General features: G+C 44.0%; 1 protein-coding gene across 2 annotated transcripts; it reads right to left on the bottom strand.

Moving 5' to 3' along the window:
* Positions 1 to 3,887: 3,887 nt before the first annotated feature.
* STMN1 (stathmin 1) lies at positions 3,888 to 22,977 on the bottom strand. 2 transcript variants are annotated; one of them, XM_073542512.1, is made up of 5 exons: positions 22,859 to 22,977; positions 22,183 to 22,228; positions 8,107 to 8,279; positions 4,724 to 4,915; positions 3,888 to 4,609 (listed from the first exon to the last, which is right to left on the bottom strand). In XM_073542512.1, the coding sequence occupies exons 2-5, from the start codon at positions 22,193 to 22,195 to the stop codon at positions 4,550 to 4,552; spliced, it is 438 nt and encodes a 145-aa protein (XP_073398613.1). In that variant the 5' UTR covers positions 22,196 to 22,228; positions 22,859 to 22,977; the 3' UTR covers positions 3,888 to 4,549. The 2 variants fall into 2 exon arrangements, with proteins under 2 accessions (XP_073398613.1, XP_073398615.1); XM_073542514.1 differs by lacking the exon at positions 22,859 to 22,977 and adding an exon at positions 22,821 to 22,847.
* Positions 22,978 to 23,080: the final 103 nt, after the last annotated feature.

The raw sequence follows: 23,080 nt of genomic DNA, 5'->3' as shown, positions 1-23,080 counted from the left end.
CTTTATTCTGCGAGCTATAACTTTTTTATTTTTTCGCTGATGATGCTGTGTGGCGGCTCGTTTTTTGCGGGACAAGATGACGTTTTCAGCGGTACCATGGATATTTATATGCGTCTTTTTGATCGCGCGTTATTACACTTTTTGTTTGGCGGTATGATAAATCATTTTTTGCTTCGTTTTTTATTTTTTAAGGGGTTCGCTAAAGGGGTTAACTAATGGGACAGTTTTATAGGGCGGGTCATTACGGACGCGGCGATACCTAATATGTGTACTTTTATTGTTTTTTTTTTATTATTTCCAAAAAATGGATTTATTGGGGGAATTTTTTTTTTTTTTCTAATTTGGCGATTTTTTTAAAATTATTTTAACACTTTTTTTACTTTATTAAATAGTCCCAGGTGGGACATCACTGTCCTGTGACAGATCGCTGATCTGTCACATCATAGATCACTGTGACAGATCAGCGATCTGACACAGGCACTGCAGAAGGCTTCCTCATGCCTGCGCTTTGCAGGCACTGAGGAAGCCAGCTTCCTCAGGCCCCAGTCGCCATCTTGGATTCGGGGGCCTGGAGGAAAGGAGCCCCCCGCAGCAGCGCTGCACATTGCGCTGCCGTGGGGGGCTCAGGAAAGCACGGAGGGAGCCCCCTCCCTGCCGATGCTTCCCTTTAACCCCCGGTACACCGCGATCATGTTTGATAGCGGTGTGCAAGGGGTTAACGTGTCGGGGGCGGTCCGTGACCGCCCCTGACACATTGTGCCGGGTGTCAGCTGTGATAATCAGCTGACACCCGGCCGCGATCAGCGGCGCTCACCACGTGGGCGCCGCTGATCGCGGTAGACGTACTATCCCGTCCACGGTCATACGGGCCCGGGTACCGTGGACGGGATAGTACGTCGGATGTCAGGAAGGGGTTAATCCAAGTAGTGAAAAAAGAAAAAATTCCAATCTTGGTTAAAAAAAAATTGCTCCATTTTCCAATACCCGTAGAGTCTCCATTTTTCGGGATCTGGGGTTGGGTGATGGCTCATTTTCTGCACGCCGGAGCTGACGTTTTTAATACCATTTTGATGCAGATACGTTCTTTTGATCACCAGTCATTGCATGTAAATGCAATATCGTGGCGACCAAAAACTAATTCTGGCATTTTTACTCCCCCCCCCACTCTGTTTAGCGATCAGGTTAAATTTTTTTTTTTTTTAATAGATCGGACGATTCTGAACACAGCGATACCAAATGTGTTTGATTTTTTATTGCTTTGTTTTGAATGGGGCGAGGGGGGGGGGTGATTTTTTTTATGTTTTAAAAGAATTTTCACTTTTTTCATGCTTTAAATAAAGCTGCCGACACCTACATCAGGGGCTTATCTACAGTATTCAGTAATGCTGTAGATAAGCCCCCGATGCAACCTGAAAGATAAGAAAAAAAGACTTAGATTATACGCACACCGGCGTTCAGTCTGGTCCAATGGTGTCGCCCCATCCAGCACCTCCCATCTTCATATGATGATATCCTCCTCCTTGCTGTTCCCTCAGCTACTGCGCAGGCATACTTTATCTGCCCTGTTGAGGGCAGAGGAGAGTATTGTAGTGCGCAGGCGCCGGACCCCTGACCTTTCCCGGCACCTGCGCACTGCAGTACTTTACTCTGCCCTCAACAGGGCAGAGAAAGTACACCTGCGCAGGAGCAAGGAGGACAATCGTATGAAGATTGAGGTGCCGGACAGCAACACCCACCGTGCCCGACTCTGCCCCCCCCGGTGTTTATAATCTAACATGTCTATCTTTCAGGTTTCATCGGGGACTTATCTACAGCATTACAGAATGCTGTAGATAAGCCCCTGATGGCAGTGGCCGCAGCTTATGAGGCTAAAATGGGGTGACAGATCCCCTTTAATAGTCTCCATGGGAGACTAGAAGCCACCACAACCCAATCGGCTCCGCTACATAGACAAAGGACTTGATCCGAAAAAAGCATCAGGGCACGTTCCTGCCTGCATCGTTGTGACCATATAGGTAACCATGCAGTAGAATAACCAGCAGTGTAACTTGCATCCTTGGCCATAATTGTTACTTTGCACCTATACAAGTGCTCATTTCTGACCTACTGCAAATATAGTATCCACTCGGGTATAATATTGTTTTACTGCACTATGGTCATATATTAGCACATGTATGTGACCACAGCTGCTACTCTGCACCTTTGTAAGTGCCAATTGCTGCCCCATTGTAATTTGAGTAATTACCATGCTATACGCAATAACATTGATCTACTACATTCTGATCCTATATTAGCACATGCACAAGATTGTCTTATCTAGTGCAACCATTTTAGACCTTTTTTTTTTTTTTAGACTTGCTTGGTCTAGTATAATGGTCAAACCTAGGGCACTTGTCATGCTGACACTATTTTTCTTTGTAATTTTAAAAGAACATGCATGCACTTTGATATTTACACTATTTATATATGCAATTTGATTTCAGTTGGATATTTTATACAGGTGTATTTACCAATTTTCTATTTTTTTATATTGTGAGTTTACTATGTTTGTTTACTTGAGTTTCTACTTTGTGTGCACTGATTGCATAGTATTTTGCCTTAAATGCACATTAATATGTGTATATTATATATTCACCTTTTACACATCTACTTGTTCAATATCCTTATATCAACACTTTTTTTTCACACCCATCTATTTGTGTGTCTTGTTTGTATTTAAATATTGTAAAGATTTTGCACGTGCCTTTTTATCAATGTCAGCTATTATTGGTTACTTGTATACTTGGCAGGTATACACTACTTGTCATTAGTAAGGTGTTTTTACCCCTACTTTTTGTTTCAAACTTTGTATTTTATAAATTTACAATAACTGGCATTTATCATCATTTACTTATTTGTTCGGCTGTTCCTCAATAGCAACATACATAGAGGTGATGATCAGATCGCCACTATGTAGCAGAATTACTCACTTGCTATGAGCGCTGACCACCAGGTTACACTCAAAGCAAGACAGTAGTGACAACTGGTTGTCATGCCAACAAACTGGTGACTCGCAATGACATGACAGGGGTCACCGATGGGCAGGTTTCCGGCCCAATGGCCAGAAGCGCGAGTTAAATGCCGCTGTCAGTGGCATTTAATGGGTTAAAGGGGATCTGTCACCCTTTTTATCCCCTATTAGCTGCCGGCATAGACATCGGGGGGCTTATCTACAGCATTGTGTAATGATGTAGATAAGCCCCCGATGTAACCTGAAAGTGAAGAAAAACACGTTATATTATACTCACCGAGGTGGGCGGTCCGGCGCCTCCCTTCTTCATGCGATGACGTCCTCTTCTACCGTCCTGAAATGGTTCCGGCGCAGTGCTCTGCCCTGTTGAGGGCAGAGCAGAGTTCTGCAGTGCGCAGGCGCCAGACCTCTGCTCTGTCCTCAACAGGGCAGAGCAGTGCGCCTGCGCTGCAGCCATTACAGGATGGGAGAATAGGACGTAATCGCATGAAGAAGGGAGGCGCCGGACGGGACGGCGACACCCATCGGACCGAACCGCCCACCTCGGTGAGTATAATACAACGTGTTTTTCTTCTCTTTCAGGTTACATCGGAGGCTTATCTACAGCATTACAGAATGCTGTAGATAAGCCCCCGATGGCCATGCCAGCAGCTGCAAAGCCAAAAAAAAGGGTGACAGATTCCCTTTAATAGCCTCGGGTAGATTGTGATTCCACCAGCAGCTATTCTGGGCACATGTCAGCTGTTTCAAGACAGCCGACATGTCCCGGGAAAGATGTGGGCTCACCACCAGAGCCCACATCAAAGGGAGGGAGTCTGACATCGGCGTACTATTACGCCCAGTGTCGGAAACGGTTTAACATGTTGCTGAGGCAAAGTTTCCCAACAAGTTATTTTATTAAGACACGCTATTACAAGTCATAGATAGAGAACCATTGATATTTAAGTGCCTTATGTAACAGTCTGAACACTGGTATAACAATACTAGAAAACCCGACACCAAAACTTTCCAGTACAATACAACAGCAACCAGCACAGTAAGATGACTGGATAAGTGAAAAGCTTCCTCATTAAGGCTGGTTTCACACTTGCGTTCATGAGGGCTGCGGATGGCTGCCTACTCCCTCCTTTCTTCCTCCCTGAAGCTCTGCCTACGCTCCGCCTACTTCTGTATGAGTCCTGCATACCCATCTTTAACATTGGGTACACAGGGACAGGCGTTGTATGCAAGGTTTTGCTTTACCGTGCGGTCGCCGCACACGTCAAATCGCTGCATGCGGACGTATCCGCATACAACGCATGTCCCTGCATACCCAATGTTAAAGATAGGTACGCAGGATGAATACGAGGTTGGAGAGCTTCAGGGAGGAAGAAAGGAGGCAGCCATCCGCAGCACTCCGGAAGGCAAGTGTGAACCTAGCCTAACCAAGCAAATATGATGCATCAAATTTGGCTACATCATTATAGCTGCTAAACAAACAGGAGGGGAAACACGGACAGGATTAGCTTTGCAATGTTGGGGCAAGCCTTTTAAGACAAATTAGTTTTCAGCTTCATCTTTGCAGTCTTTTCCCTTTCTGATCTCATCTTTTTTCTTCTCCTGGGGTGAGGGAGAGAAAAAAAAAAAAAAAAAAAAAAAAAGTATTGTTACCGAATCATGGTGAGCAAACTCAGAACATTTAAAAACATTAATTCTCTAAAATCGGTCACTTACCAATTCTCGCAATCGCTCCAGTTTTGCGGCTATCTGGGCCTCCCTGTTTTCTTTAATGGCTTCCATTTTAGAAGTCAGCTTTTCCTCAGCCATCTTGCTGAAATTGTTGTTATCTTCTTTAGCCTTCTGCAGCACTTCTTTCTCATGCTCCCTCTTGTCAGCAAGCTGCTTTAACATTTCAGCCTCTTGTAACTGAGAAAAAAAAAAATTAACATTTTATACACTGAAATAAGAGCAGCACTGCGGGTGAGTAATTTTTTTTTTTTTTTTTTTTAAAAACAGACCAAAGCTGCAAGAGAATAAAAAAAAAAAAAAAAAAAAAAAAAAGTCTGTCACATGAGACTCAAGCATTCAAGTTTTTGGGTGCTACAAAAAAAAAAAAAAAAAAATTAAAAAAAAAAAAGGCCGAGCTCTCTGGATGGAATTGACTTCTAATGTTGTGCGAGCTTAGTCCAACAGGTGGCTTACATCAAAACCCAGCAGCCATCTAAGGAAATTTCATCCGATATAATTTCTCCTGGACTACAAGTGTAAGCCCATGTGCACACATTGAGTATTTGAGTTTTTGACCCCCAGTATTTGTAAGCCAAAACCAGGAGTGGAACAGTCAGAGGAAAAGCATAATAGAAACATTTGTACCACTTCTGCATTTTTCACCCACTCCTGGTTTTGGCTTACAAATATTGGGGTAAAAAAAACTCACCAGATACTCAATGTGTGCATGTGGCGCAAGTGGAAAGTTAGCATACTTCCAAGAAAATAAATCTGCAGTGGACAAAAATGCAGTAAGCTGCACAGCTTATTGTAATACAGCTTTCACTTCTAGAAGAGAGAACACCGAGTGTAAAATCCTCAACTTAATTTTTCATATTATACACCTTTAAGTTAAAAATATCAAACTTAAACACTAGGGTGAGCAGAGGTCAACATATTCCCTGAAAACCTAGTGTACTGCTAGCTCACATTACAACTGCAGCAAACTTTCTCTCCAAGTTTAGGATCCTAGTGTAACTGCAAGGCGATACTGTGATTTTACAATGCCCAAAAAAAAAAAAAAAAAAAACTTAAGTGAACTTACACATCTTTAGGCTGAGTGCAGACGGAGTTTTGAGCCCTGCGGATTTTTCCGTGCAGAATGGAAGAAAACCGCAGGTCAAATGACCTGCATTTTTCCTGCGGATTTCTTCCATTTTTCACGCGGTTTTCATGCGGTTTTTGTGCGGTTTTCCATTGCGGTTTTCCCCCTGCGGATTTGGTGACAGGGGAGATAGAAAACCGCACAAAAGTAGTAACATGCTGCGGATTTTGTACCGCAGGAAAACCGCGTGGAAAAATCCGCAGCGTCTGCACAGCGTTTTTTTTCCCATTCATTTTAAAGGTACTGTACATCACAATGCGGATATGCAACGTTTCTGCGCAGTAAAATCCGCTGCGGAAACGCTGCAAATCTGCATCGTGTGCACATGGCCTCAAACGAAAATAATTATATATTTAGTTCATGTTAAAGAACTAAAGTATACATAAACGGACCCCAATAGAGCTCACCTGCCTATCAGAGACTGACAACCACCACTCAATTGAACGTAGGTAATAACATGCAACATTTACAGTAGATAGTGGGAGGTATCCTGATGGAACAATGTCTGCTACTTATGTCCAAAACAATCTTCAGACAATATAACATGCATCTAAACCCACGGCAGGGCGGCATGGTGGCTCAGATTGTTCGAATCCCACCAAGGACAACATCTGCAAGGAGTTTGTATGTTCTCCCCGTGTTTGCGTGGGTTTCCTCCAGGCACTCCGGTTTCCTCCCACATTCTAAAGACATACTAATAGGGAATTTAGATTGTGAGCCCCATCGGGGACAGTGATGATGATGTGTGCAAACTGTAAAGCGCTGCGGAATATGTTAGCGCTATATAAAAAAAAACAAAAAAAACACAACACCAGATTTCCTCCTCATTTTCTTTTAAAAGTAATGACATGTATGCACAACTACAGAGATCAGCAAGTATCAGAAAGTTTCCTCTGCCCCCTGTGTTGCTGACTGCATATGATTGTTCAACCTCATGCAGGGAAGTGGTACTTTTCCACAGACAAATCAGTGATAAAAGATAAATTATAAATCAATCACTCTGGATTAGGGAGGGGGAAACCATATCTTTTTGCACTTTTTATCATTTTTGCAGGATGCAGCTAGACCTCTTCATGCTGGCTTGGTTTTTCTGTGTGATATAGATATATATATTGCTGAGCAGCCCGCCTGCTAATACTATGGGTGTCATTAATAGGCTGTTCAGACACTTTGCACCACACTTATCTGTGTGACTGATGTCCTATGCAAAAGCCCAATTTGTGTGCTTTTTTTTCCCCCACTAGGCAGCCAGACCCTCTTGGGTTACTGGCTGTTCTCATCAGTGGTTTGCACCTGTGCTGCCCCAGCCTTCATCAATGGATGTCTGCTGCATCCTGCTAGTGCATTAGTCAGGGTTTTGGTGAGTCAACCATTCAAATGTGCTTGTTTTTGAATTTTTGGGAATTTTTTCCATATGTGCGCCGGAGGGGGAAACCCTCTACTAAATTTTACCATGCTTTGGCAGCAAACATTCCATGATGTGGTCCTCTTTTAGTAATAAGCAAGAGATCGCTGCAAATACCTCTATTAGCAGGTTAGTCAGTTTGTAGACAACTATTTGGAAAGACAAGTTAAAACACCATACATCTGGCTCAGTTCATGCAAGTTCAGGTTAAATTCCACATGCAATTTAGGGGCATATGCCAAAAAGCAATGCAAAATTTGGCACATTGGGTGAAAGCGCAAAGTTTACAGACTTACAAAAGAAACTGAAGGAACAATCAGGCTTTTATCACACCCAAATTAATGCCGTAGTTCAATTTAATTGAATTGCTTAATTGTTATGCTAGTGAACCACAAGTGCAGTGGGTGGGCATAACACATACAGCTAAGCTGCCTCTTCCCTATTCCTCACTCCTGAGGTAATAGTGAAGGACTGTTTGTGCCAGACACTGAGTTCATCAGGAACTTCGTATGTGTGCTCTACCACAGTGAATCAACGCAGTTCTAGTTCTCAGATGGGAGAGGCAAGCCACTGAAAGTGACCTGTCAATCACTGACAGGCAAGTAGAAGATGGGGTAATAGGGAAGAACAGCAGAGCAATGAGTGCAGTGCCTGTCCACTGCAATTGCAGCCAATTTGCATAAGTTTATTTTTTCTAAAATAAGAATAAATGTAACCACCTTTAAATAGATGGTATTGTTTGGGGATAGAAATACCCAGATGACTGGTTCCTTTTAAATGTATTCTATGGAGCATCAGTCCATTCAAGGTTAGGCAAACTGTATAAAGGAAGTAACTCGCCTTGCGCCTCTCTTCTGCTGCTTCCAACTTCTTCTGAATTTCTTCCAGCGAGCATTCCTTTTTCTTCGGTGAGGCAAGTGAAAGATCAGGAGCAGCATCAGTAGATGGGGGGCTCAGTATCAGCTCAAATGCCTGACCAGAGGCACGTTTCTCCAGCTCCTTGACCTTAATATCTATATAAAGATAAAAAGCAATGAGTATCAAAAAGGTACATAAAGCTCCATGAGGCAGTCCGGTCCTCAGATTTCACAAAGCAAACTGTATATACTATTAAACAATTCTTAGAAAGTGGAGGATGCTGTATTTACTTTGAAAAGTCATGTCCTAGTGAGTTTATAACTCCAATATTAAAATGAGCACAAGTCCAGCAATCGAGTGATATTACTCATGTCCAAGAGTATTCAATCTTTGACCCAGCCTGACTAACAACTACACCTTGTACTGAGCAATGCAAGATTTCAGGAGAGGGGGATAGAGGTGGACAGGCTAGTTCAGTGTAGGTTACATTTAAATTTTCAGGTATGTATTTTGAAATTAAACAAACCCCTTAATGACCGCTGATACGGCTTTTAACGACGGCAGTTAAGGGTTCTTATTCCTCAGCGCCACTTTTTAACAGCGCTAAAAAGTGAGGTTATAGCTCCCCCCAGCTTCAGAAAATCTCTGGGGTCTCTGCTACAAAGGGGCTAAATACTGCTTTAACCTCTTCATGACAGACCCAATATTGACCTGCATGACATGGCCAATTTTTTAAAATCTGACCAGCGTCACTATGAGGTAATGACTCTGGAACACTTCAATGGATCCAAGTAACTTTTCTCTTGACATCTTGTACTTAATGTTCATGGTAAATTTTGGTAGATATGATTTGCATATATTTATGAGAACAAATTTGAAAATTCAGTTTTTATACTTTAAATTTGTACCCTCTGATATCAGATTGGTATACCAGTGAGGATTTTGAACCCAAAAGGTACTATATAGAATTTTATAACAATAGGTCATTATACTGAACTAGATTATGGCCCGATGCTATCGCATCAGGAGGATGCGACAGCATCACACCTCTTGCCATGTTAACCCTCAACACACACTCCTCTCACCTTTCACCATCTCCACTCACTCTTTCACTCCACATACGACCCCTTCTCTCACTCCGTCTCTCATACTCACGCCGTCATCGCCGCTGCTCCACGATCCCTGACATCTTCTTCCGCCGGCGCCATCCTGGATCCAGACGTTGTCCACGCCGGCGACATGTTCTTGCGGCGACGCCATCTTGAGTATCATGAAATCCCGCGATAGTCAAGATGGCGTCGCCGGAAGAACATGTCGCCGGCGTGGACGACGTCGGGATCCAAAATGGCGTCGACGAAATCTCGCGAGTTTTCGCAGACGCCATTTTGGATCCCGACGTCGTCCTCGCCGGCGACATGTTCTTGCGGCGACGCCATCTTGACTATCGCGGGATTTCGCCGATCCAAAATGGCGTCGCCGCAAGAACATGTCGCCGGCGTGGACGATGTCGGGATCCAAAATGGCGTCGGCGAAATCTCGCGAGTTTTCGCCGACGCCATTTTGGATCCCGACGTCGTCCTCGCCGGCGACATGTTCTTGCGGCGACGCCATCTTGACTATCGCGGGATTTCGCCGATCCAAAATGGCGTCGCCGCAAGAACATGTCGCCGGCGTGGAGGACGTCTGGATCCAGAATGGCGCCGGCGGAAGATGATGTCGGGGATCATGGATCAGCGGCGATGACGGCGTGAGTATGAGAGACGGAGTGAGAGAAAGGGTCGTATGTGGAGTGAAAGAGTGAGTGGACGTGAGTGGAGATGGTGAAAGGTGAGTGGAGTGTGTGTGTTGAGGGTTAACATGGAAAGAGGTGTGCGGTGACGTCACCGGTTACAACTGGACGGAAGTTGTTACAACCGGAAGTTGCTTAGGGCATTTATTATTATAGATAGCCTGTCAGTATTGAGCGCAAGCACTTGCTATTTGAGTTTGCATCGGGTGCTTGGGTATGCACCAAGGTGCTTGAGCACCCTGACGCAAATTCAGCGATTTTCAGACGCTGGGGGGCACTATACCCCTATTCCCCATCACCTTTTTAACCCCTTTCTGTCATGTGATGTACTATCCCATCCATGTGCCCTGGGACTTATTTCCCAGGGACAGGATAGTACATCACAGTGGTGAGCGCCACTGATCGCGGCCGGGTGTCAGCTGATTATCACAGCTGACACCCGGCACAATGTGTCAGGGGCGGTCACGGACAGCCCCAAGTTAACCCCTTGCACACCGCGATCAAACTCGATCGCAGTGTACCGGGGGTTAAAAGCAGCATCAGCAGGGATGGGGCTCCCTTAGTGCTTCCCTGAGCCCCCCACAGCAGCGCAATGTACAGCACTGCTGCAGGGGGCTCCATCCCTGCAGGTCCCCGAATCCAAGATGGCGACTGGGACCTTCGGGGGCCTGCAGGGAGCTGGCTTCCTCATGCCTGCAAAACGCAGGCAAGGAGGAAGCCTTGTGCAGTGCCTGTGACAGATCGCTGTCACATGACAGCTATGTCCCCCCTGGGACAATGTAATAAAGTTAAAAAAAAAAAAAAAAAAAAAAAAAGTAAAAATAAAAAAAAATTCCTTAATAAATTTTTTAGAAAAAAAAAAAAAAAAAAAAAAAAAATATAGAAGTAAACATATTTGGTATCGCCGCGTCCGTAACAACCCGCCCTATAAAACTGTCCCATTAGTTAACCCCTTTAGCGAACACCTTAAAAAAAATAAAAAACGAAGCAAAAAATTATTATCTGTCACAGCGATCTGTGAAGTCAGATCATTGAAAAAAAATAAAAAAAGTGTAAAAATAATGTAAAAAAAAAAAAAAAAAAATCGCTAAATAATTTTTTTTAAAAATATTCCCCAATTCATTTTTTGGAAATAACAAACAGTTAAAAATACACATTTAGTATCGCCGAGTCCGCAACGACCCGCCCTATAAAACTGTCCCATTAGTTAACCCCTTTAAAAATAAAAAAACATAGCATTATCATACCACCGAACAAAAAGTGCAATAACGCGCGATCAAAAAGACGCATATAAATATCCATGGTACCGCTGAAAACGTCATCTTGTCCCGCAAAAAATGAGCCGCCATACAGCATCATCAGCAAAAAAAATAAAAATTATAGCTTGCAGAATAAAGAGATGCAAACATAATTTATCTAAAAAAAATTTTCATTGCATAAAAGCGCCAAAACATAAAAAAAAAAAAAAAAAAAAAATTAAATAAGGTATCGCTGTAACCGTACTGACCCAAGGAATAAAAGCACTTTATCAATTTTACCGCAGGCGGAACGGTGTAAACGAACCCCCCAAAAGAAATTCATGAAACGCTGGTTTTTGTTCATTCTGCGTCAAAAAAAAAAAAAAAAAAAAAAAAAAAAAAATCGGAATAAAACGCGAACAAAAGATGTCACGTGCCCGAACATGATACCAATAAAAACGTCAACTCGTCCCGCAAAAAATAAGACCTCACATGACTATGGGTCAAAGTATGGAAAAGTTATAGTTCTCAATATGTGGTGATGCAAAAACTATTTTTACAATAAAAAGCGTCTTTTAGCGTGCGACAGCTGCCAAAAATAAAAACCCGCCATAAATAGTAAATCAAACCCCCCGTTATCACCCCCTTAGTTAGGGAAAAATAATAAAATTAAAAGAAAATGTATTTATTTCCATTTTACCATAAGGGTTAGGGCTATGTTGGGGTTAAGGTTGGAGTTAGGCCGGGGTCACACTAAGACGCAAAATACGGTCCGTAGTTTACAGGCGTAATACGGATGAATGACCCCTAAATAGTGATCCGTATGTCATCCGTAAGCAAGGTGTGGTCGCGTATTTTGCGCATGTAAGCATCCGTAAGCTGAGATTTTCTCGCCGGCTTGCAAAATGGACATATAATGGAGCCCTATGACAGGTTTTAGAACACAAACGAAAGGATATACACACAGAATTCACACACATATATATGGTATATATATATTTTTTTTTTTTTTTTTTTTTTTACACACACACACACACACACACACACGTTATTGAGACACAAAAATATATATTTATATTTCACAGAGTTCTTCATAGCAGAATAGCCGCTAATTCAATTGCCGGCTTTTGTCAAATCATTCCCCAACCCGACATGAAATGACACTTGGTTTACATACAAAAAGAAAAAAAAAAAAAAAAACACATGAAATGGATTACTGTATGCAAGCCATGTGTCATTTCATGTCGGGTTGGGGAATGATTTGACAAAAGCCGGCAATTGAATTAGCGGCTATTCTGCTATGAAGAACTCTGACATATAAATATATATTTGTGTGTCTCAATGACATGTGTGTATATATATATATATATTTTTTTTTTTTTTTTTTCTATGTGTATATATCCATTCTTTCGTTTCTTTATTAAACCTGTCAGTGTGAGTTTACTGTATAGCGCACTGAATTGCCGGCTTTTCTAAAGGAAACTGGGTGCGTATTTCTCGCAAGTCACATGTGTGGTCCGTGTGTAATGCATATTTTTAGCGCACCCATAGACTTGCATTGGCGTACTATGGGCGTAGTACGCTGACAATCGCAGTATGCTGCGATTGGCACGGACCGTAGAATACAGACGAGAAATATACGGCTGATGGGAGCTGCCCCATAGAGAATCATTTGTCCGTGTGTAATGCGTGCTTTTAACGCCTCTCACTCGTCCATATTCCTCTCTAGTGTGACCCCGGCCTTAGAATTGGGGGGTTTCCACTGTTTGGGCACATCAGGTGCTCTCCAAATGCAACATGGCGTCTGCTCTCAATTCCAGCCAATTCTGCGTTGAAAAAAAGTCAAATGGTGCTCCTTCCCTTCCAAGCTCTGCCATGCGTCCAAACAGTGTTTTACCCCCACATATAGGGCATCAGCCTACTCAGGACAAATTGCAAAACAACTTTTGGGGTCCAATTTCTCCTGTTACCCTTAGGAAAATAAAAAATTGGGGGCAAAAATCATTTTTGTGGAAAAAATATTTTTTTTTTTTTTGACACCCGGGCGTTATAAACTTCTGTGAAGCCCTTGTGGGTTCAAAGTTCTCACCACATATCTAGATAAGTTCCTCGGGGGGGGGGGGGGTCTAGTTTCCAAAATGGGGTCACTTGTGGGAGGTTTCCACTGTTTAGGTACATCAGGGGCTCTTCCCTTCCGAGCTCTGCCATGCACCGAAACAGTGGTTCCCCCCAACATATCAGGTATCAGCGTACTCAGGACAAACTGCACAATAACTTTTGCAGTCCAATTTCTCCTGTTACCCTTGGTAAAACAAAAAAAATTGAACCTGAAATATTTGTGAAAAAAAAGTTGTTTTTTTAAATATTCAAAAAAAATTCCTGTAAAGCACCTGAAGGGTTAATAAACTTCTTGAATGTGGTTTTGAGCACCTTAAGGGGTGCAGTTTTTAGAATGGTGTCACTTTTGGGTATTTTCTATCATTTAGACCCCTCAAAGTGGCTTCAAATGTGATGTGATCTGTAAAAATAAAATGGTGTTGCAAAAAATGAGAAATCGCTGGTCAACTTTTAACCCTTATAACTTCCTAACAAAAAAAAAAAATTTTTGTTCCAAAATTGCGCTGATGTAAAGTATCTCTGTGATTCAAGGGCATAAAAATTCAAAGTTGGAAAATTGCGAAATTTTCAAAATTTGCCAAATTTCCGTTTTCACAAATAAACGCAAGTTACATGAATGAAATTTTAACACTAGCATGAAGTACAATATGTCACGAGAAAACAAAGTCAGAATCACCGGGATCCATGAAAGCGTTTCAGAGATATTACCTCATAAAGGGACAGTGGTCAGAATTGTAAAAATTGGCCTGTCATGAACATGCAAACCACCCTTGGGGGTTAAAATGGTAATGAGAGATAAGGCCCCTTAATGGCCACTGTTTTAATGCGTATTGGAGGTCGTTAAGGGGTAAAAATAATGACTACTGAATGCGTCCTAAGGCTAAGGAACATTAATATGGAGATCTTGGGGAAGTACTTGCATCAGGGTTTTGTCTCAATCGCCAGGCAGGATTCAGACTAAGCCCCCTCTGGAACTATTCACTATAATGTAGCCATTTTAAGACTTTAGCCTTTTTTCCATGGTTCACTTTTTAAGCTGTTCAGAAAAGCACAGTAGACCTTGCTTTTTGGCCCTCCAATAACATTGAGACCGTCAGAATAGCCGCCATATTGAATCCAGAGTGACTCAATCTGCCTTAAGTGAATGATTCCAGAGGAGTTTGGTCCAATTCATGCTGTGGCTTTAAATGGAACTGTAAGGGATTAGCATAAAGCACAAGGTAAAATATGAAGACTAGCCTTAAAAGCAATCCAGTGGCGTTTACCACAAAAGTGGTACTAATGAAAATTTCAACCCCTACCACAACAAACTTTAGCTCCGTCACAAGTGAATACTAAATTTCCACACCATTTGCAGCACAAAGCCTCTGGGAGGAGGGGGGAAAAGGCACCAAAGACAGAAATCCAGTAAAGCCCAAATCACACTAAGCGAGATCGCTGCTGAGTCACAAGTTTTGTGACGCAACAGCGACCTCAGCAGCGATCTCGCTACGTTTGACAGGTAGCAGCGACCAGGCCCCTGCTGTGAGATCGCTGGTCGTGTCGGAATGACCTGGACATTTTTTGATCGTTGAGGTCCCGCTGGGTAGCATGCATCGGTATGTTTGACACCTTACCAACGACCTCGTTAGCGACTCAGAAGCGAGACACATGGGCGTGGATTTGCGTTGTTTCTAGGTCTGAATCATCAGTGTAGCTGCTATGCGAGAGGGTCCCAACGACTGCCGACATAGTTACAAAGGTTGCTACGGGTCGCCGTAACGTTGCTGCGTAGTTGGGAAGATCTGACTGTTTGGCATCTCAACAGCGACCACATAGCGACGAAGCAACGATCCCTACCAGGTCGTATCATTGTCGGGATCGCTGTAGTGTCGCTTAGTGTGATGGGGGCTTAATTCTGCTCTTTGGGAGAAGCGGCTCAGATGTGAGGAGGGGAGGGCATTTGGCTCTAGAGGTGCAGTTAATTGACAGGATGCGTGTCTGCAGAGGCACATACTGGGCACTAAAATAGCGCAGCATCTACAACTCCATATTCTCAAAATGTGAGATTTCCAAAATGGGGGTCACTGTGTAAGGGGGGGGGGGGGGGTTTGGGGGAGAAGGAGGTTCTGCAAAAAAAAAAAAAAAAAAAAAAAAAAAAAAACCACACAACACTTCTCTGAGCCATCCATGCTCTTATATAGTTTCCAACACCACATTTAGAATTTTGAAATGTTTGGTACAAGGTAACAAGTTGTAGGTTCCAATATCTCTTATCCTTTGAGAAAGCGGAAATTGGAGGGTAGGAAGATGCATCTACATGGCTTAATGGTATAAGATTCTGTGAAACAGTGGTGTCAGACCACTACACCTCAGATAAATTCAGTTACATCTTTGGGGCAAGGATTGCATTTCTTGCAGCTCGTGGGTTCTAATGACAAGGCAACTGCAAGCCTTTTCAGCAAAGTTTGCATTTCAAAATGATACTACCCTATGTAGTCTGCAATGTGCCTCAACCATATCCAGTTATAAATTGTATGGTTCGTTTTCTCCTAATGCCCTAGTGAAAATACAAAGTTTGGAACAATAGCAACATTTTAGTGGGAGAGAATGTTGCTTTATGTCATGCCACTTTGCACAAATTCCTTAAACATTTGTATGCTTAAGCTCCCTAAAAAACAGTTAATACTTACCATTTTTACCTCTTCACGCCAGAGCTTTTCACATTCCTGTCCAGTCCAAAATTTCAAAGTTACCGTGTGAGATTAACGGGACTGTCATGACAGAATGACTGTTCAAACAAAGTATCGTCACTCAGCGCTTCACAGCGGTGCCAATTATTTAAATATACACGCTTGCGATGCGTGTCCCCCCTCCCCAAGCTCCACCCCACCTCTTTGACAGCTATGGCTTCATAGAGCCAGTGACAGGTGGAGATAAGACTGAAACCAAGCAGGTTGGACATTTATACAAATGATTGGAACCATCATTAAGCACCAAGCACCTGTACTTTGTTTGAACAGTCATTATGTACTGACGGTCCATTTAAGTGGTAATAGTCTAGAATGCTGCTACATATCACAAGTGAAATGTTTTTTGTGATATGTAGATGTTAGTGGTAAATTCAGATCGATAATTTGAGTTTTTGAAATGCAACAAATTTAGAGGAACACTCAATTTTTGAACTTTTTTTAAACACAAGTAGTCATACCACACAAAGTAGTTTGTCGTAGGTCGCCTTTCCTCTTTGGTGCAGGCCCCTGCACTGAGCCCGCACCTTATCCAGCACATGACAGCCGATCTAATTGAGATCCACCTGTAGCTGTTAACTAGTTAAAATGTCACAGTGAACCTCTGCACGCAAACTTTGTGTGTCTTAGTACTGCCCATTTTCGCCCATGTCACACGATCGTGGGGCACAGATGGGTTGGCATGACAACCTGGGGTCTGCACGACCCCTGTGGTTGTCATTGCCGAACTTCTATGTCTTTTAAGGGTTAAAGGTAATCTGTCAGCAAGTTTTTGCTAAGGATTCTGCTAGCAGCATGATGTAGAGACAGTCTAGTGATTTATCACCTATCAGACTGCTTGGTGTTGATAGAATCCCCATTTTTTCTGATGTAAATAGAGACAAGACTTATGTGCTGTATATAATACCAACCACATCCATGTCTCAGATTCTTCTGTCCACTGATTTGTCAGCAAGCTGCCAATCAGTGGTGGGGCAGGGTTACACAGTGGCCTTACACATGCTGCACAAAAGTCTATGGTATTAGGAAGCAAAAATTAGAGCTGATATTCCACAAAAAGCTTTCCTTTTGTCTTCAATTTCTCATTTTCACAAGAGAGACAGGAAAAAAATGGACCAGAGCGTACGGTAACTGAATTTTCTCCTCAGGACACCATAACTCCATATGTAGTTGGAAATTAGCTGTGAAGATTGCAAATGTTTACCACTAAAATGTTTTAGCCCCAGTGTATATTTTCACAAGAGTTAAAGGCAGAAAATAGACCACCCCCCAAGTTTCTCACAAATGTAGCAATACACCATGTGTGGTCTGAACCTACTATTTGCCACATAGAGCAGATTTCTGGGATTAGTTGGAAAACTTCACAAGGAAAAAGAACAGCACCCTATTCTAAACACTGTACCTCTGAGAGATCCAACAGGTGCAGTTGACCATTTTGGCTAATACAGGCGATGTTCTTTGGATCAGTACGATTTTTGTGTGCTCACTGTACAGGTGCTCCCCATGATCACATTGTAGGGGTATTGATGTGTTGTGAGTTAGCCCCTTCCTCTTAGTGATTGTTTCATTTAGAAGGCTATTTATCACAATGTTTAAAAGGTTAATAAGCCAATTGCAGGGGTCTTGTTTGGGAGTTTGACACTTATGCTTCTTAAGAAAGCAAAAACATTTATCTCTGGGGTGTAGAGGGGAAGGACCAGAAAAAAAAAAAAAAAACAACACATTTAATGTCTGTTCTTCACCTGTGATACTGCCAGAGAAAGCTTAACTCCGCTTTTTCAGGAATCCCAGAAAATAAACAGTGTTCAAGTAGAGCAGGGGCATCCAACCTCTAGCTCAGGAGCCACATGTGGCTCGCAGTCCCATGAATTGTGGCTTGTGGCCGTCTGCCAGCTTGGCGCATTAGCTCCAGATCTAGCAATCAGGTATTAAAAGCACATCTCAAAATGAGTTGTGTGTGCAGCCGTGCAAAGAAGAGCAGATCTGGATGCACATATACTGGTCTTGGGGGTTTGGAGATAATTTCAGTATAGTACGCTGGAGACAGGATGATACTACCTGTCGGAGGTGGTGCCTGAAGCTGCATGTGACAGTGTTGGGAGTGCTGGATGGGAGAGAATTGAACAAGGGTATTGTGGGGGGGATCGCTGGATCTTGTTATACTGCTTAGGGGTGATTTCTGTGGAAAAGCTTTGGTTATCATTACATCTGTAATGGGAGCTCTGGTTGCCACTACTATCAGGTGTGCTGGAGCTAGATGTGGCTCGCAACTCTCTCAGAGCTGCATGTGGCTCTCTAGGTCAGAAAGGTTGGGGACCACTGAGTATGCACCTCTGCTCCATTCTAGTCTCGGCCTTCTGGTTCTTCAGATAGATTAATAAGAGGGAGATTGGGAGGCATAAATGGTAACATGTACACCTGAACCTTTTGTTCTTCAGGAGATGGGATGCTGCTAGAGCAGAGGGGGAGGCTCTCTAAACTCTGGAAGTAAGAATTGAAGGCTCATCTGTGTAGAGAAGCTGGGAGAGCTAGCATAGTACAATGCTGCGTGATCTAGTTTCTGTTCTGAACCCCAGGTACCCTATGCCAGCTTAAGTGCATCACTCATGATCTGCAGATAATCCCGGACTTCTTAATGTTAGACTTATTCAAAGACTGGGACAGCGACACCAGCACTGATTGGGTGCTGGAGTCACGCATCACAACACCATACGAGGGTCTCAGGGAGAGCAACCATCAACACCGCCGGAACAGCACTGGCACAGGATGTATAATTTTATGGGGGCCAAATACTTTGATCAAGAAGTGAGTTGTCCTAGTAGTGGACAACCCCTTTAAGACTGGTGTTTAGGGTTTGAATAATTAAGGAGTTGTCCACTACAAGGGCAACCACTTCTTGACCTGAATAAGTCCATACTCACTTCCTGTGCCAGCACAGATGCAGTTGTGTCAGCACACGCAGTCCCAGGGCTCAGGTGCAGCTATGAATTAGCACAAGCATCTAACAGGAAGACTTAACTGTCCAAAGATGGGACAATGATGCCTGTGCTGACTGGCCACCGGGCTCACGTTTAACTACACTTGAGCCCTGGGAACACAAGTGCAACCATGAGTGGAACAGCGCTGATACAGGAGGAGAGTATAGGCTTTTTGCATTTTATCATTGGCCAAGTGAACCCAGCATTGAAAAGGGGGTTGGACACAACCCTTGAAGTCCCTTCCAACCCTAACATTCTAAAATTGCCTAAAATGTCAAAGTTTTGCATTTCAGTTTTACACCAAAAAACCTAGTGAAAACACATTGATTATTCAGGGCTAAAGTTAAAGTAGCAGTTAAGAAATGAGAGATACAACTTCATCTATGTCCCATTACTGCTGGTGTCCAGTAAGGAGTAGTCATTGTGATTCTTTGAGCATATCCTCTAGTTACTTGGTTGGAATAGGAGAAACTTCTGGTAGTATCCAACAGAAATACTTTAGAATCATTACCCACAGCTATCAGTATGACAGAATTTAATTTGTAGCCATTTAATCCCTTAAGGACTGGGCAATTTTTTTTCCCAACCACTTAGCAGGGTGCACACGATCCAGAAGTAGCAGCGCTCTGAAAGCAGTACATTTTCAATGCGTTCAAAGTTCTGCTGGCTATCAAACCCAGGCGAATCTGCATGTGTTCACTGAACCATGTGGATTTACAGCGTTCAATACATGCTGTGGGTGAAATTTGAGAAATGGACATGCTGCGGTCTGGAAAGACGCGTCACATATCCATCTCAGCAGGTGAGCGCTGGCATCTGTGGACATGGGATTTCTTGAAACCAAGCTGGCCGCTTGGGGTTTGACGCTGAATAAGTACACAGCGTCAAACCTGCAGCAATTACTGATAGTCTGCACGTACCCTTGTTCCAAGAGCCATAACTTTTTCCCATCTAGCCTTGAGCGATTTTTTTTTTTTTTTTTTTGGATAGGATGAGTTGTACTTTCGAATTACCCCATTCATGCCATATGATGTACTGGAAAGCAGGAAAAAACTTCCAAGTGTGGTGAAATAGCAACAGTGCAATAGTTTTTTTGGTGTTGTAGTTACAGCATTGTTTTTACAGTAAAATTGACCAGGCAATATGATTCTCCAGGTATGGACAAGTATGCAGATACCAACCATGTTTAATTTTTGTTTTATTTGACGTTGTCCACTACTAGGACAACCCTTTACATGGCATGCTTGGCCACTGAAAAAAAAGCTTAGACTCACCTCCGATCCAGCACTCATGTTCCCAGGGCTCTCATTCCATTGATATGTGAGCTGAGCACCCAATCAGTGATGGGTCACTGTCCCCACCTTAGTGCAGTTAAGTAACAGGAAGCAAGTGTTGTGGCTGCTCTGACCTCCTGTTAATTGCTAACTGTACAAAGGTGGGGAAGGCAACGCCATCGCTGACCGGGCGCCCAGCTCACGTGTCAACCACACAAGAGACCTGGGAATAAGCCTAAGTGCACACGTACCGGAACTCTCGCGGAAATTACCGCGAGAATTCCGGAATTCCAGTCCGCGGGAAAATCGCATTTTAAATTCCCGCGATTTTCCCGCGGAAAAACTAGCATTTTGCAAGCGTAATTAGCTTGCAAAATGCTAGCGTTCTCCAAGCGATCTGTAGCATCGCTTGGAGAACTGATTGACAGGTTGGTCACACTCGTCAAACACAGTGTTTGACGAGTGTGACCAACTTTTTACTACTGAGGCTGCTTATGCGGCATCAGTAGTAAAAGATAGAATGTAAAAAAAAAAAAAAAAAAAAAAAAAAAGTGTTATTCTCACCCTCCGACGTCCCACGCATCCGTTCCCAGTAGTCCTTTGCGAAAATGCCCGCGATGACGTCAGTTCTCGCGGGAACGCGACGTCTCGCGGTAATTCGCGATCCCGCGAGATCGGACGCCATCGCGGGCATTTTCGCAAAGGACTACTGGGAACGGGAGCGTGGAGAGAGGCGGGAAGGCTGCGCGGGACGTCGGAGGGTGAGAACAACAATATTTTTTATTTTAAATTCTATTTTTTACAGGGATATGGTACCCAAAGCCCGGAGGACAGTCTCCTCTCCTCCGGACCGTGGGTACCATCCGCAATTGTTCTGCTTACTTTCCGCATGGTGTGCACAGCCACATGCGGGAAATAAGCGGAACAATGCATTCCTATGGGTGCGGGATCGCCGCGATTCCGCAAAATAATGAGCATGCTGTGGTTTTTACCGCGAAGCGATTCCGCCGCGGTAAAAGCCGCAGCATTAGCACAGCATTGCGGAATCCCATAGGAATGCATGGGATGCTTATTTTTCGCGACAAAATCACGCGGTTAAAACTGCCGCGGAAACGCGAAAAAAACGCCACGTGTGAACCCAGCCTAAGAGTGCCAACACCAGTAGAAAGTATAAGCTTTTTTTACTGTAAATCAACAAAACATTTAGATCAAGATGGGGGTTGTCCTAGTGGTGGCCAAAAAAATGAGAATTTTTTTTGCATGTGTCGCCACTTTCCAAGAGCTGTAACTTCAATTTTTGGGATATGACGCTGTGTGAGGGATTGTTTTCTGTGCCCTGAGAATGATTTTATGGATATATATTTTTTGGGGTAGATTTGATGTTTTGATCACCTGGTTTTTTTTTTTGCAGCTGAAGAACTGCATGTCTGGCATTGTTTTCTGATCAGATTTTTTTGTATTTTGATAAACCAGACTTATGAAAGTTTCTTAAGTTTTAATAGGGGAAGAGTGGAGTGATTTGAACTTTATTTTTTCCTGTATTTGTTAGTCCCTTAAGGAAACTTGAACCTGTGATTTCCTGATCACTTGTGCTACAGCATTGCTGTGTGTAGGAGAAATCATGGCCTCCTAGGAACACAGCACTGAACAGACACAGGGGTCATCAGCAGACCCCTGTCTGTAATGGCAACATATCAGCATCACCTCACCACATCAAGGGTGCCCCAACGAGGGGTCCGGCAGTGACCGAGGTCCAGGGTGAACTGTGTGGATTCCAATGCGCATGTTCCTATCCCGACTGCGGAAACTCAGGATGGAGCCGATTATGGCAGATTTGTTTTTAGCACACAGTTTAACACAGACATTACTAATAATAATGTGAAGCACAAAAGCCCTTTATTCGTATGTTATAGGGGTACACGAGAGTCCTACCAGCGTCAGACATGGCTGAAAGGGCGAGTGTCCACCAATCCAGGAGCTGCAACAAGAAGGAGACGTATTACTGAGAGGACAGGTAAGAATCAATAACTGGTAACGGGAACCCGCCCACTGTGTCCGGCTACTGGTGAGGTGATCGGCGGCAACCTGCAGGTGGTGGGCGGGGCAGGGACCGCGTGCCGAAGGCGCCCGCGCCCACTTGTCATCCCCACGAGGGTACAACAACAAAAGAGCGCGCAGTCCGAACCACGTGACACGCAGAGAGCCGACAACGGAGCAGGAGAAATGCCGAGTGCCACACCCGCCACACAATGCGAGCACGTGAAGGAGGGCGGCGCCGGGCTGCCCTCAGCCACTGACAGGAGAGGCGGGGCCAGACTACACCTGAATAAAGCAGGGAGCGCGCCTTTTCTAGCATTCTGTCAGACAGTACAAGTCCCGCACTTCATCTCTCCCCACATGAACCCGGCAGCGGTAATGGCAGCCGGAGTAAGCCCGTGACCGCCGGTGATAAAATGGAATGAGGCGGCTGTCCTACAGGTGCGCTCACATCCCCACCGCCTGTGCCGAGCAGAGGATAGCAGCCATTCCTCCCACCCTCGCCCCATCACATGTCTGTAACTGCCCGCCACCTTCCTCCGCTGCTCCTCACAGCGCGCCCGGCTCTCACCTGTCTCTGCCGATGAATACCGCGCGCGCTCTTAGCAGCGAAGAACAAAAGCGCCCACCACGGCCACGTGACCCGCACTGCGCGCCCCTTATTGGTCCAGACTATACGAGACACTGCCTGTCTCCCCGCCTTCCCCAAAAATACCGGCGGCAGGGGGGCATCAGAGGACTCTCACCAGTGCGCCGTCCCCACCCCGCTCTTTGTGGCTGAGCCCTGTGCGCT

This window comes from Dendrobates tinctorius, unplaced genomic scaffold (genome assembly GCF_039654945.1).
Source record: "Dendrobates tinctorius isolate UK_male_01 unplaced genomic scaffold, ASM3965494v1 ptg000127l, whole genome shotgun sequence".
NCBI classification, from domain to species: Eukaryota; Metazoa; Chordata; class Amphibia; order Anura; family Dendrobatidae; genus Dendrobates; species Dendrobates tinctorius.
The sequence above is the reverse complement of the archived record's forward strand: the minus strand, read 5'-3'. Positions and strand labels throughout refer to the sequence as shown.